The sequence below is a fragment of the Nerophis ophidion genome, linkage group LG05 (assembly GCF_033978795.1).
Source record: "Nerophis ophidion isolate RoL-2023_Sa linkage group LG05, RoL_Noph_v1.0, whole genome shotgun sequence".
Lineage (NCBI taxonomy): Eukaryota > Metazoa > Chordata > Actinopteri > Syngnathiformes > Syngnathidae > Nerophis > Nerophis ophidion.
This window is the reverse complement of record NC_084615.1, coordinates 11199788-11216340: the sequence shown is the minus strand read 5'-3', so window position 1 is coordinate 11216340 and position 16553 is coordinate 11199788. Positions and strand designations below refer to the sequence as shown.

At 40.5% G+C, this 16553-nt stretch overlaps 1 protein-coding gene across 17 annotated transcripts in view; it reads left to right on the top strand.

Moving 5' to 3' along the window:
- Positions 1-16553, top strand: part of map7d3 (MAP7 domain containing 3) — a 64848-nt gene that overhangs the window by 42346 nt on the left and 5949 nt on the right. For 16 of the 17 annotated variants that reach the window (XM_061899984.1, XM_061900000.1, XM_061899999.1 and 13 more), the window contains 8 exons: positions 4869-4984; positions 8844-8980; positions 9040-9257; positions 13312-13435; positions 13511-13796; positions 13854-13913; positions 14059-14134; positions 14208-14352. In XM_061899984.1, coding sequence (XP_061755968.1) covers positions 4869-4984; positions 8844-8980; positions 9040-9257; positions 13312-13435; positions 13511-13796; positions 13854-13913; positions 14059-14134; positions 14208-14352 — 1162 coding nt within the window. Of the gene's footprint in view, positions 1-4844; positions 4985-8843; positions 8981-9039; positions 9258-13311; positions 13436-13510; positions 13797-13853; positions 13914-14058; positions 14135-14207; positions 14353-16553 lie in introns of all 17 variants that reach the window. The other variant, XM_061899989.1, reaches the window with a different exon arrangement.

The window sequence follows — 16553 nt, the reverse complement described above, 5'->3', positions numbered from 1 at the left end:
AGTAGTTAGTTATTTTTTATATCTTTTTTTCCAAATAGTTTAAGAAAGACCACTACAAATTATAATATACGATTTAATGAATCAGAAACTGATGACATAGTGCTGTATTTTACTTTTTTATCTCTTTTTTTCAACCAAAAATGCTTTGCTCTGATTAGGGGGTACTTGATTTAAAAAAAATGTTCACAGAGGGTACATCACTGAAAAAAGGTTGAGAACCACTGCGGTAGAAGATGGGTGGATGGATGGACAGTAACAGTCGTGCAATAGAACTGGGACGTGTGTCAGCAATTGAAATAGTTTTACAGTTGTATTATTTCAGTGATGTGGTAGTCAGAATATCTCCTACATCAGCCCATCAATGTGTGTGCTGGTTATTGGCCAGCCATTAGACGGCCATTAGCAGCTATTGATCTGCACCAAGTATAGCTCGGGTGGAAACATGACACATCCGCAGTAGCTGCAGTGGACGCTCCCAATGGAGTCCGTGACGCTTCTGCGAGCGCACTTTGGCAGCGAGAGTCCTCAAAGTGGCTGGATTACCATGACTAATCTGCCATCTGACACAGCAAGTCCATAGCGCTCCACAACAAGATTTTGTGTAAGACTGAGAAACACACTTGCAGTCAAGACTGGCCGAGCATGGATAGCTAAGATTAGAGGAGCTCTTTCTTTGTTGTGTTTTTTTTTAATATAGAGCACAGTGCAACACTGCGGTTTTTATATTCTAGGCCAAAGAAATCCAGTGGAATGTAGAACAGGTGCAGGTTACAGCAATAGCTGTAATTAGTGTGAGACTACAGACCGAGAGGCTAGTGATTATTCTTTTAATTTAGGCTTAAGCAGATCTGTCCAAAGTGTGGCTTTTTTGGATAGTAGCTTGTTTTTTAATTATAACAATGAATTTATTATAATTAGCTATATTACACAGCTTTGTTAGCTTTGTTGACCTACATTTGATTGTTTCTAGCACCTCAAAGCACAATTTCTACCAAAGTGGCGCCTGCGTCCTTAAAGTAGCAGTAGAGTGGACAAACAGGTTGCCTCTATATTGAAGAAATGATCATATATCATCATCATCATCATCATGATCATCATCTGTATCATATACCGCCTGACCCACCCCTGCCTATCGGCGCCCCCGGGATGCTCTTGACTGAGTGTCCCGCCGGGGCCCCAAGTGTTTACTTTGCAAAAATCTGAGTGTTCAAAGCAGGCCGGGAGCGCCTGTAAACCCCAGCTAGGAATAATAGAATAGGACTCCGGTTCTATTTTGTGGGTTTTGCTCTCCATGAACCGGAGCCATGATTAATGGGGACTGCCGGGGGCATTGATGTGAAATTTTTGGACCGGCGCAGGACGGACGAGAGCGAAAGCATTGGCCAAAAATGTTTTCATTAATCCACAACGAAAGTCGGAGGTTCGAAGACAATGAAATAACGTCGTAGTTCCGACCATAAACGATGCCAACTAGCAATTTGGCGGTGTTTTATAAACCCATGACCCGCCGGGCAGCGTCCGGGAAACCAAAGTCTTCGGGTTCAGTGGGAGTATTGTTGCGAAGCTGGAACTTAAAGGAATGATCATTGATAATTATCATATATATCAATCAATCAATCAATGTTTATTTATATAGCCCCAAATCACAAATGTCTCAAAGGACTGCACAAATCATTACGACTACAACATCCTCAGAAGAACCCACAAAAGGGCAAGGAAAACTCACACCCAGTGGGCAGGGAGAATTCACATCCAGTGGGACGCCAGTGACAATGCTGACTATGAGAAACCTTGGAGAGGACCTCAGATGTGGACAACCTCCCCCCTCTAGGGGACCGAAAGCAATGGATGTCGAGCGGGTCTAACATGATACTGTGAAAGTTCAATCCATAGTGGCTCCAACACAGCCGTGAGAGTTCAGTTCAAGCGGATCCAAAACAGCAGCGAGAGTCCCGTCCACAGGAGACCATCTCAAGCGGAGGCGGATCAGCAGCGTAGAGATGTCCCCAACCGATACAGGCGAGCGGTCCATCCTGGGTCCCGACGAGCGGTCCATCCTGGGTCTCGACTCTGGGCAGCCAGTACTTCATCCATGGTCATCGGACCGGACCCCCTCCACAAGGGAGGGGGGGACATAGGAGAAAGAAAAGAAGCGGCAGATCAACTGGTCTAAAAAGGAGGTCTATTTAAAGGCTAGAGTATACAGATGAGTTTTAAGGTGAGACTTAAATGCTTCTACTGAGGTAGCATCTCGAACTGTTACCGGGAGGGCATTCCAGAGTACTGGAGCCCGAACGGAAAACGCTCCATAGCCCGCAGACTTTTTTTGGGCTCTAGGAATCACTAATAAGCCGGAGTCTTTTGAACGCAGATTCCTTGCCGGGACATATGGTACAATACAATCGGCAAGATAGGCTGGAGCTAGACCGTGTAGTATTTTATACGTAAGTAGTAAAACTTTAAAGTCACATCTTAAGTGCACAGGAAGCCAGTGCAGGTGAGCCAGTACAGGCGTAATATGATCAAACTTTCTTGTTCTTGTCAAAAGTCTAGCAGCCGCATTTTGTACCAACTGTAATCTTTTAATGCTAGACATGGGGAGACCCCAAAATAATACGTTACAGTAATCGAGACGAGACGTAACAAACGCATGGATAATGATCTCGGCGTCTTTAGTGGACAAAATGGAGCGAATTTTAGCGATATTACGGAGATGAAAGAAGGCCGTTTTAGTAACGCTTTTAATGTGTGACTCAAAGGAGAGAGTAGGGTCGAAGATAATACCCAGATTTTTTACTGAGTCACCTTGTTTTATTATTTGGTTGTCAAATGTTAAAGTTGTATTATTAAATAGAGGTCGGTGTCTAGCAGGACCGATAATCAGCATTTCCGTTTTTTTGGCGTTTGACGTATGACACCGAAATACTTACAAAGTTTGAGAGTAAATAAATATGATCAAAATAGTATCAATCTCACAGAGATTCCACAGCCATTTAGAGAAATAATGTGCTTGCCAGACATGTCATGGCGTGACCTTGTGGTAAGGATTTCAGTTCCCTTCATCAACAGAAATGCACATTTGTGAGAGCCAGCAATGATTACCTTGGAAGAAATTGTCATCCAGGAACTTCTATTGTTGATCCTGATTTAAAGGAGGACGATCTAAGTTTTTTAAGCCATGCTAATAAGACCCAGCCTGAGTGAAACACTAAGCATCGTGTAGCAGCATCGTATTGCTAAGTGCTAAACAAGAAATACAAACTACAGACATTAAACGATTGCTTACTGTACAATGTCTGCTCTTACTTTGAAGAAGACTGATAGGATGTCCATATCTTCCCGTTTATGTGCAGAAATAATCATTATGCACACGAAGGGTTAACAAGGAAAAGTCTCTCTGCAGACACTGTCTTTGCTTGTGTTTGTCTCCATTCCCGGGTATAAACTGGATGTCACAGATGAACAACCTCTCGATGTATGGCTAAATCCTCCTGATATCCAGATGAGAGGCATGATTCATAATCTACAATAATTTTGAGGAGATGATGGGAGAGTAGCAGGACATCGCTGCCAGCTCACAGTAAAAGCATTTGCTTCTTAGCTATGTGTTATCAATCTGCTGCTAAAAATAGTCTGTCTGCATTAGCGCTTATAATAACATCGCAAATATTTGGTTGATATTCAGGTCATGATATTTAAATGGAGTCTTGTTGGCGGTTTTTGGTTGTTTTTTAAAGGGTTTTGTGAGCGGGATAGAGAGCCCCCATTGACGAACTATTTGTCTTTTATTTATTTACGGTTTAGAATACATTAAAAAAAGTAAAACACGTGTTCATGTCTTATATAGTGATCGTGAATGATAAACAGCACATCTCTCTCTCATGTTTGCGTATTTCCAGTATGACTGATCTGATACTATGATCAGAGTGCAGAAGAGTTGCTCCGGTGACGTCAATCTCCGGACGTTACCGAAGACATTCAGAGTGGAATGTTCAAAATGGCTGACTGGATTTGTGGCTTTTTGTGATGTTCATACAGTATTTTCACATACGTTGTGAGTTGTAAATTCAATTGGATATGGTTTAATGGACACAATGAATCACAATTATGCATGTAAAGTCAACTCTACTGCTACGTTCAATCAATCAATGTTTACTTATATAGCCCTAAATCACAAGTGTCTCAAAGGGCTGCACAAGCCACAACAACATCCTCTGTTCAGAGCCCATAGAAAAACACACAACCCAGTGGGATGTCAATGTGAATGACTATGAATCCGTTGCAATGGTTAGTGGGTCTAATATAATATTGTGGAAGTCCAGTCCATAGTGGATCTCACATAATCGTGAGAGTCCAGTCCATAGTGGGGCCAGCAGGAGACCATCCCAAGCTGAGACCGGTCAGCAGCGCAGACAATTTACATGCCACCTGGTGGAAAAACATCTAGCTTAGCTAAAGAGTGATGGTAATTATTTACAGTTGCTACAGTTATTTCTGAGTAATAGCACCCAGGCTCTTCTATTACTAACATTCTAATGTTGTCATGAAACGATTGGAGTGTCTTGACACTTGGAGTGTTTTTTTGTACCTGCACCTCATGAACACAGATCACCAAGTTGCCTGCTTCAATGCTAAATCTAACAAAATGCATTTTTTGTCTTGATAAGAAAAAAATCCTCTTCTGCCTTTCAATCATCACCTTACCTACTTGTCTGTCTCTCCTACTCTCTAATTCCTACCCTTTGTTTTACTACCTTTTTGGTTCTTTTGCTGCTTCGCTGCCCTGCTTATCACCTGGTTGTGCCCCCCTCCCCCGGCCATGCAATGACTATGTCCTTTACCAGAGTATCACCTGTGTCCTCGCTCAGCCTCAGCTGCCCCGCTACACCCGCCGCGCGGACCCATGCGCAGCCGCAGCATCGACCGACAGAAGAACGGTATGACCACCTCCGTGTCAGCAGACGGAGCTCTGGACCCTTCGCTGGTATGTAGAGAAATGACACCACAGTGTAAAATGTGCTAGCAAATGTTTCTTTTTTGTAGTCTTGTAATATTACAATCAGTCCAACAAAGTAAGGCATAATAATACAATTCCAAACCAACCCCAGCCCAGCAGCACTCCAAAAAGCAATCAACGAAGCAATTAAGACACACAAAAAATCCAAAAGAGTCAAAGCAAAACAAATAATATCAACAACGGTGTCAATATTAGTAAGACTGCCAACATAAGTGATTAAAAAACAAAATATCATTGTTATCACTTGTTTACATTGCCATACCCACCATTATTATACAAATGTACAATAGTGTCAGCTTGACATCACATTGTGTCCAAATGACAACAATAAGTTATATTTTAGGAATAATAGTTAATAGTTGAATAGTTAAAAGACTTAAATAATGGATCACATATTTCAGTATGACTCATATATTCATACATCTCCATAGCTTGTGTATACCAGTCAGTATTTATTGTGTGTATACCAGTCAGTGTGTATTATGTGTGTATACCAGTCTGTGTGTATTATGTGTGTATACCAGGCAGTATTTGTGTGTGTTTACCAGTCAGTGTGTGTGTGTGTGTGTGTGTGTGTATACCAGTCAGTATGTATTGTCTGTGTTTACCCGTCGGTATGTATTGTGTGTGTATACCAGTCGATATGTATTCTGTGTGTGTGTATACCAGTCAGTATGTATTGTCTGTGTTTACCAGTCGGTATGTATTGTGTGTGTATACCAGTCAATATGTATTCTGTGTGTGTGTATACCAGTCAGTATGTATTGTCTGTGTTTATCGGTATTGTCTGTGTTTACCATTCGGTATGTATCATGTGTTTATACCAGTTAGTATGTATTCTGTGTGTGTTTATCGGTATTGTCTGTGTTTACCAGTCGGTATGTAATGTGTGTGTATACCAGTCAGTACGTATTGTCTGTGTTTATCAGTACGGTCTGTGTTTACCAGTCAGTATGTATTGTCTGTGTTTATCGGTATTGTGTGTGTATACCAGTTAGTATGTATTGTGTGTGTGTGTACCAGTTAGTATGCATTGTGTGTGTACCAGTCAGTATGTATTGTGTGTGTGTGTGTGTGTGTGTGTGTGTGTGTGTGTGTGTGTGTGTGTGTGTACCAGTCAGTATGTATTGTGTGTGTGTGTGTGTGTGTGTGTGTGTGTGTGTGTATATACCAGTCAGTATGTATTGTGTGTGTGTGTATACCAGTCAGTGTGTATTGTGTGTGTGTGTGTGTGTGTGTGTGTGTATATACCAGTCAGTATGTATTGTGTGTGTGTGTATACCAGTCAGTGTGTATTGTGTGTGTGTGTGTTCCAGTCAGTATGTGTTGGACAATCAACCTCCATCCATTATTTAAAGTTAATGTTGTTGTTGTTATGCATATTGAGAGAATTGTTCTTTACTGACACTACTATATTGATGCAGATCACCAAGAATTCAAGTTTGCAGTCATTGGGATGTTTATTTTAAAGAATGTGATTGTTGTTTTAACCCATAACTCTTTTCTTCTCTGACATTCCCACAATAAATTAATAATCCTTCCTTCATACATAACTTGCTATTTAAAAAGCAGGGATGGTGTAAAATACAATCTATTCCACATCTTAAATCGACTGCTTATTTTTAATGCATAAAAGGTCTTATTGGCATTTTCCAAATGTTATTCCGTACGTCTCTTTCTAAAATGTTTAAGTCAATCATCCGTTCCTGAACACATGCATTTTGTTCCTAACGATGTGTAGAAATGTGAGCAGTTCTCAACTTTGTTGTACGCCGCTACTTTATACTGCTCAATGCAGCACGTCAGAAAACATCTCCCGTCACGTTAGAATGTGTGAAGAAAATGTTTTGAATAGTTTAACGTTTTGTCCTCCATAATCATGTTTGCTCTCAAGAGGCAGGAGTGAACGGGAAAGAGTTAGTGGCACACTTAAACAGCAGAGTGGAAAAGTACTGCCTGCAAGGAGAGGAGCCATGGATCATGTGAAATGTCTCCTCAGTTCAGGCCTAGGCAAAGAATATTCAAAGGGATGATTCAGGATAAACCTAAGCAAGATTTTCCTTTAGTTTGTTTTATCATAAAGGAAGTAGTTGTTGGCACTAACAGATGTACATTTGCCTGTCAAAGCGTTTGAGCTGGATGCTCACCACAGGGAAATGTTCCTGCTGCTGCACCCTTCAGCTCAATGTTATCTTCTCTGCTTCTGATGGCCCGGATTGACCAGCGTTCCCTTTCCGCTCGCCCGTCTGAGGCTATGAAAGAACCCCTTGACATTGCATGAGACAAACGGGTGGCCTGATTACATGCAAAACAGCCGCCACCCGGACCAGGCCTTGGGCCTTTCCCTGTCTTTGTGTCGCTACCTATTCCTGCACTGCTGCTTGCAAAGAGCAATCCATAACCTGGGGGTTAGCGCTGATCCAATTTAAGTGTTATGAAAGGATCTCACAAGGTGATAGTTGTGCTTCTTTTCCAGTCTCAATATGACTTAAATATGAGTGTTTGGTATCAAACCAGTTGGCTGTTCCCCTTTTAGAAAGCCTGTAACTAGAGCTAACATATATTGTTTTTATCAGAACAGACAACTTTCCATATCTAGCTCACTTGACTGAACAAGATGAGATAACATCTGACACATGAATGACCTTCCAATGTGCAAAAGCAGTGAAGTTGTCACCTTGTGTAAATGCTCAATAAAAACAATGATTTGCAAATCCTTTTCAACTTATATTCAATTGAATAGACTGCAAAGACAACATATTTAATTTTCACACTGAGAAACTTTGTTCTTTTTTGCAAACTTAGAATTGAATGGCAGCAACACATGTCAAAAAAAGCATTTTTACCAGTGTGTTACATGGCCTTTCCTTTTAACAACACTCCGTAAAGGTTTGGGAACTGAGGAGACACATTTTTGAAGTGGAATTATTTCCCATTCTTGCTTGATGTACAGCTTAAGTTGTTCAACAGTCTCCTGCCTCATATTTTAACCTGCACACATTTCCAATATCTGGGCTACAGGCAGGCCAGTCTAGTACCTGCACTCTTTTACTATGAAGCATGTGGCTTGACATTGTTTTGCTGAAATAAGCAGGGGCGTTCATGATAACGTTGCTTGGATGGAACGTTATCATCTGTATGTACCTTTCAGCATTAATGGTGCACTTACAGATGTAGCGACCGACTGTAGTTACTGACGGTAGTTTTCTGAAGTGTTCCTGAGCCCATGTGGTGATATCCTTTACACACTGATGTCGCTTTTTGATGCAGTACCACCTGAGGGATCCAAGGTCATGGGCATTCAATTTTGGTTTTCCGCCTTTCCGCTTCTCCAGATTCTCTGAACCTTTTGATGATATTACGAAACATTTTGCTCAGGCATTTGTTGACAAAGTTGTGACCCTCGCCCCATCCTTGTTTGTGAACGAGTGAGCATTTCATGGAAGCTGCTTTTAATACCAATCATGGCACCCACCTGTTCCCAAATAGCCTGTTCACCTGTGCCATGTTCCAAATAAGTCTTTGATGAGCATTTCTCAACTTTTTTCCCCACTTGTGCCAGCTTTTTTGAAGCATGTTGCAGACATCAAATTCCAAATGAGCTAATATTTGCAAAAAATAACAAAGTTTTCCAGTGTGAACATGAAGTATCTTGCCTTTGCAGTCTATTCAATTGAATATAAGTTGAAAAGGATTTGCCAGTCATTGTATTCTCTTGTTATTTAGCATTTACACAGCGTGACAACCTTCACTGCTTGTGGGCTTTGTAGATACGTTGGTGTAATCCTTGTGTTAAATACCTTCACTTCTGTGTGGGGAATAACAGGGCAAGCAGGAAAGACCATTTACCTCGCCCGGCCGGCAGCGCCCCCCCTCACCATCTGTTCCTCTGGGACGCAACCGTTCGCCGTCCCCTGCCCCCATTCCATCTCTGAAGAGGACTCCTTCCCCAGCAGCAGCAAAGTAAGACTTGGGATTTCTGGCTGACTTTTCAGAGACGTTGACACATTTTTTTCCGACAGGCAAAATGCAAAGGCCCGTCCGCCCTCGCCGGCTATGAAACAACGTCCCCCATCCCCTCAGCCAACCACAGCTAAGCCCCCTCCCATCCAGAAACCAGCTCTCACCCCACCGGGGCCCCCCACCCTACGGAAGAGGGACTCCCGGCCCAAAGATCTGGGTCCTGTGACGACGGTGTCACCACAGTCCTCAGACTCTAGCAAGTCCAAAGACAAAGATGGTGAGTACGCCTTATAGTGGCAAAAGCAGGATTTGAACTTGCATGTAAAAATGAATTAACTGTAGAGTGAAATGTTACACTTGAATGTGTATTTATTATGGTCAGTATTGAAGTATTTTACTCACTTGATCCTCCTATCAAATCATTACAAGGTCTTCTTTCATGTGACCTCCTATCAAATCATTACAAGGTCTTCTTTCATGTGACGAGAAGAGGATATGACAAAAAATATACTTGTACACCGTGCCGTAGACCAGACCTGGGCAAAATAAGGCCCTCGGGCCACGTGCGGCCCATTAACGTTTTCAACCCGGCCACATCATTTTTTTTGGACCTTTAATATAAAAAGTGTATTTGCCATTATGATGCTTTTAAATGAGCGTACGTCTTGAACTGTATAAAGCAGGGGTCACCAACGCGGTGCCCGCGGGCACCAGGTCGCCCGTAAGGACCAGATGAGTCGCCCGCTGGCCTGTTCTAAAAATAGCTCAAATAGCAGCACTTACCAGTGAGCTGCCTCTATTTTTTAAATTGTATTTATTTACTAGCAAGCTGGTCTCACTTTGCTTGACATTTTTAATTCTAAGAGAGACAAAACTCCATCCATCCATCCATTTTCTACCGCTTATTCCCTTTCGGGGTCGCGGGGGGCGCTGGCGCCTATCTCAGCTACAATCGGGCGGAAGGCGGGGTACACCCTGGACAAGTCGCCACCTCATCGCAGGGCCAACACAGATAGACAACATTCACACTCACATTCACACACTAGGGCCAATTTAGTGTTGCCAATCAACCTATCCCCAGGTGCATGTATTTGGAAGTGGGAGGAAGCCGGAGTACCCGGAGGGAACCCACGCATTCACGACTCTATATTTGAAATTCCAAGAAAATATTTTCAAGACTTGGTCTTCACTTGTTTGAGTAAATTCATTTATTTTTTTTACTTTGCTTCTTATAACTTTCAGAAAGATAATTTTAGAGAAAAAATACAACCTTAAAAATGATTTTAGGATTTTTAAACACATATACCTTTTTACCTTTTAAATTCCTTCCTCTTCTTTCCTGACAATTTAAATCAATGTTCAAGTATTTTTTTTTTTATAGTAAAGAATAATAAATACATTTTAATTTAATTCTTCATTTTAGCTTCTGTTTTTTCGATGAAGAATATTTGTGAAATATTTCTTCAAACTTATTATGATTAAAATTAAAAAAAAATTATTCTGGCAAATCTAGAAAATCTGTAGAATCAAATTTAAATCTTATTTCAAAGTCTTTTGAATTTCTTTTAGAATTTTTTTCTGGAAAATATAGAAGAAATAATGATTTGTCTTTGTTAGAAATATAGCTTGGTCCAATTTGTTATATATTCTAACAAAGTGCAGATTGGATTTTAACCTATTTAAAAGATGTCATCAAAAATATATATTTATTGTGAGAAATCATTAAGATAATCAGTGTTTCCACAAAGATAATTATCATTAATTATTAATAATAACATAGAGTTAAAGGTATGTTATTATTAATAATTAATGATAATTATCTTTGTGGAAACACTGATTATTTTAATGATTTCGTGGGTTCCCTCCGGGTACTCCGGCTTCCTCCCACTTCCAAAGACATGCACCTGGGGATAGGTTGATTGGCAACACTAAATTGGCCCTAGTGTGTGAATGTGAGTGTGAATGTTGTCTGTCTATCTGTGTTGGCCCTGCGATGAGGTGGCGACTTGTCCAGGGTGTACCCCGCCTTCCGCCCGATTGTAGCTGAGATAGGCGCCAGCACCCCCCGCGACCCCGAAAGGGAATAACCGGTAGATGGGATGGATGGATGGAGTTAAAGGTAAATTGAGCAAATTGGTTATTTCTGGCAATTTAAGTGTGTATCAAACTGGTAGCCTTTCGCATTAATCAGTACCCAAGAAGTAACTCTTGGTTTCAAAATGGTTGGTGACCCCTGGTATAAAATATTTCAATGGTAGAAATCTGCGCTTTTGAGCGTTACAGGAGTTATTACTGTAATCTCCGTCACAGCAGCTCAGACCAGGAACAAAGCAGAGTTGGTGGGGCTTGTTTTCAGTGCACCACCTGTCCTGGCCACGGCTTTTGGTTTAGAACCTGGGAAAAGGCTGATATAAAGGGATTCCCGTGATTTCAGCCTTTCAACGCTCCTTGGCTCACCAGTTTTTAACCTGTGTATTTGTCAAGTCCTGGTTAAGGCCCTGAAGGCACACATCCTGGAAGCAGAAAAATATTTTCCACACAATGCTTCATGACTGACCTCCAACTGTATTTGTATTGTTTGTGTACGTGCAAAGTGATGTAGCAGCAGCTCAGTTTTTAGTTAGCCTCAGTGGAGCAGAACTATTCTAAACTCCCACATCCTGTCCTACGTGGAATGTGCTCAATGCCGACACCTCCTGGAAAGAACAGACTACTGCAGTGCTTACCAATTATGTTCTGCTAGCACCCTCGGGGATGGGCTTTGTTTATTCCACAATGGGCAGTGCAGATTCAAAAAGTCCACAGCAAAAGTATTAAACACAGGAAAACAAGAGGGATACATTAAAGAACATAAAACACATTAAAAGAGCACAGAGCTATGCAACCGGCTGCCACTTCAGCGGCGCTATTTCTACATACAGCTACTAAAGACATACTTTGTCCCACTCACCATTAGACTATACAACTCCTCTCTGGGGAGGGGGAAGGGGTTACTCGGATGACAGGGGATGCAAAACAATAACAGTGCAATACTTTTTTATAACAAGGTCACTACTGCCTTGTTTCTCTTGTTATATTCTTATTTTACTGTTATTTTTTTATTCCCATTGTTGCTTTTTATTTTTATTCTAATTGTAATATTTTCCTATTTTGTTTCCATTTATACCCCCATTACTTACTTATTACTTTTTTAAATTGATCTCAACTCTGTAAAGTGCTGCTGGAATTTAAATTTTCCTGAAGGAATCAATAAACTACTATCTATCTATCTATCTATCTATCTATCTATCTATCTATCTAAAGTAAAACAACAAAATGAGCACACATAACATTGCATCCTTAAAAATATTAAAGAAAACAAAACCATTCAAGAAATGGGGCAGTACAGCTCGGTTGGTAGAGCGGCCTTGCCAGCAACTTGAGGGTTCCGGGTTCGATCCTCGCTTCCGCCATCCTAATCACTGCCGTTGTGTCCTTGGGCAAGACACTTTAGCCACCTGCTCCCAGTACCACACACTGCTTTAAATGTAACTTAGATATTGGCTTTCACAATCTAAAAGCACTTTGAGTCACTCGAGAAAAATGCTATATAAATGTAATTCACTTCATACGTCACAAATGTAGATCATCTAACAAAAAATAACTTTACTAACATTGTTTTTTAGTCCTTAACAGAAAAGATTTAAAGTGCATCATTTTGCCTGAAAAAAAGAATCCTTATTTGGACTATAAACATATTTTGACCAACTTAAGCCCTGTGTTCCTGAAATGTACAATTATTAAACCAAAAAGTAGTAATACCACGTTCAAATTTATCAGCAACATTAACTTATGAGCACAATTATAGACAAACAAACATGAATACAACAATAGGTGCAGATTTATTTATATATATATATGTGTGTGTGTGTGTGTGTGTGTGTGTATATATATATATATATATATATATATATATATATATATATATAAAAGGGTTCAATGGCGATTAATGGATACGATGAGCACCTTTTTTGAAGTGGGGTTTGATGCACACTGCTGCATGATCCCGATAAAGCATCAAATGTAGTAATATAAAGGTTAAAAACAAATATTAAACAGATGGTAATAAAAATTTGAGCACTCCTAAATGGAAGGGAGTGTGTTAAGATGGAGGACTGGGAGGAATCGTTATGGTTGTCTCCGCTGAGCATTTTACAAAATCAAATTGTATTTAACTTTTTGCTTTTACTTTCTTTTTGTTGGCGCTCTGCCCCCAGAAGTGTCTGGACTGCCTGCTGGTATTCTTCCTAAAAAGTGTGATAAATGTAACAATCATGCATGGTACTTGTCAGATGCCAAGACAGGCACCAACTCTGCTGCCGAGGCCGCCAAGATCTTGGCGGAGAACCGTCGACTGATGCGGGAGCAGAAGGAGAAAGAGGAGCAACTCCGGATACAACGGGAGGAAGAGGACAAGTGAGCTTTTGTCTTTTCTCTATCAAACAGACGTGAAGGATATAGACTCATGTGGACTCCTGTCTGCTCCTTCAGGCTCAGGAAAGAGGAGGAAGAACGCCTGGCGGAGGAGGCTCGCCTGAAGCGTGAAGAGGAGGAGAAGAAACTGGCGGAGGAGAGACGAGTGAAGGAGGAGGAGGAGGCCCTTATTGCGGAGGAAGAGCGCGTGAGAATGGAGGCGGAAGACGCTCTGAAACAGGCGGAGCTCCAGAAGGAGCGGGAAGAGGCGGAGGCCAAGGCCTTGGAGGAGGCCGAGAAGGTCCGTCAGGAGCGAGAGCGCGTCATGCAGCAGAACCAGCAGGAACGCATGGAGAGGAAGAAGGTATGGCAGATGATTGACATGTGCTCCATCACAAAGACCTGAACAACTCTCTTTTAGAGGATTGAAGAGATCATGAAGAGGACCAGGAAATCCGAAGGGGAGCAAAATGACTTTAAGGTGAGACTTTATTTTTATTGTCTGATTTACTGAAAGTTTCATCAATGTTCTATCACTCAGAGATATGAAAACAAATGTCTACAGGATGATGACTTTATTTTTATTGTACGATTTAGTGAAGTTTCATGAATGTTCTATCACTCAGAGATATGAAGACAAATGTCTACAGGATGACGACGACGATGACGACGGACTGGACCAGATGGGCTTTGATTCCAAGTGTAAGCATTGATTACTAGCACTTCTTAGCCTTGATGTGGCACGTGTGTGACACCTGGAACTGTCCCCTGACAGCTGACGAGGGGGAAATGGGCGACATCGCCATGGAGGCGCATGACTGCGGTGACGGCGTGGGAGTCAGACAACCACCAGTGGGCTGCGTGAATGGAAGGGAGGAGGCGGACAACAAGGAGAACAACGAGGACACTCAGGCAGTCAGGTAAAATTAATGAATGAATGGTTTATTTTGAGCCATGCAAACAAAACAAGAGAATGACATAAAATACAAAAGAAATATATAGATACATTATTTTTACACCTACATTGAAAACATTACATGTGACTAATCTTTTGTAGATGTCAAGATTGGCTCAAAAGGGAGTGGGAAGAAGTAAACTTATTAGGTCCCACCCCTATACATATACAATATATATATACAATAACATATACAATATAATTCAATTCAGTGGTTGCTGCTATATATTGCCAATATATAATACATTTAAATTCACACACACTTACATATATACATATGTACACACACATATACACACACGTATATACAATTTATATATATATATATATATATATATATATATATATATATATATATATATATATATATATACATACACACACACAATCACATACATACACACATGCATATACCCAAAATACACACATATCCATCACACACACACACCTATATAAATACTATATATATAATAGTACATATAATATACACTTTTGTCTAAACATTATTAACAGTTTATGGTGCCTATGGGAACAAGCTTTCGTTTTGACTGTGATATTAGTGGTTAAAGGTGGATCTGTGGCTGTGGAGCTACTGCCCCTGATCAACAGGACCTGGTGACCACTCTTGCTATGTGTCCTATGGCTGTGCATTAAAAGAGACGAGGGGAGCCCCCTGCCAGAGGAGTTATCCACGAACATAAGATCCCCCACTCGCCTGCCCTGTACTCCAGATAGTGTACCCAAATCCCTTTTCTTAGTTTCCATCGGCACCAATTCTTTAGTCAGAATTCATATTTGTTTTTACATTTGCAGAAAATTAGTATTACTCAAATTGCATATAGGATTGTTTGTGTACACACACACACATGCGCACACACACACACACACATAATTCAATGTATTCCTCTCATTGATACTAATTAATATAGTTTAACTAGTTGGGTGACGTCATAGAAGTAATAATAATAATGATAATATCAACAATGACTAAACAATAATAATATCGATAATGATAACAATAATAACAATATGAACAATAGCAATAGCAATGACAATAAATGATGACAATAATACATATAAAATAATGAAGATGATGATGATGATAATAACAACAACAATAATAATAATAACAATAATCATTATTAGCCAGTGATGGAGTTTAACACTTAGGCATCCATGTTCACATCCATGTTCAAATGGCCTTGAAAATCCTTGGTTTTACCTGAAACACTAAATTCTACTGATGGGCTCTGAGTCTATTAGAGCAGGGGCGTCCACATTTTTTCTGGCGAGGACCCCATAGATAAAAATTGAAGGTTGCTGGGGCCACTTTGTACATTAAAGATATGAAAACCAATAAAGTATAGGTGAATCAATATATGCTACACAACATCAATATTTTATCAATAACATATTCTACCTAATTGTGCCTTAAATGAAGCATCTTCAAGCATAAAAATGGCCAAATAAAGTAAAAATATCAATACTGCTGTAGTATATGCCGTTAGAGGAGACTAAAACAATCAGACCATGTTCAGTAGCGTGGCTCAGCCTTAGCCTAACATTAGCATGCTAACTTTTCTTAGCTAAGTTCAGAGTCATCACTTGGTACTTGATACATGCTAACAATAGTATAGTTGCATCAACATGGTATCTTTATGAGTCAAGTTCACAGCCGAACACCTCAGTCATACTACTTGGTACTTGATACTGCTAGCATGCTAACTTTTATTTTGCCAATGTGTATGCTTTATAGTCATATGACTTGGTACGTGACGCATTTTTTTCCCCATTGTGGGATGAATACAAGTCTATTCTATCCTATCCATGCTAACATTAATACACTAACATTAGCTTGGTGTATTTATTTTGCCAATTCATGTGAGTCATATCACTTGGTACTTGATACATGCCAACTGTTAGCATGCTAACTTGGTTTACGCTTCCTCGTCATGTGACTTGGTACTCGACGCATTTTAACTCTCGGCATGCTAACATTAGGGTTTAAGGTTAGCTTGCACGATTCAGCATTCACACACAATTTCTCCCAAAATTACATATTGTATTTTTTGTGCAATGTAATGCAGACTATTCTATTTTGTGGCCCCCCGTGCCGCACATTGGACACCCCTGTGTTAGCGCGATGTCAGGACACAGGGTACCTAC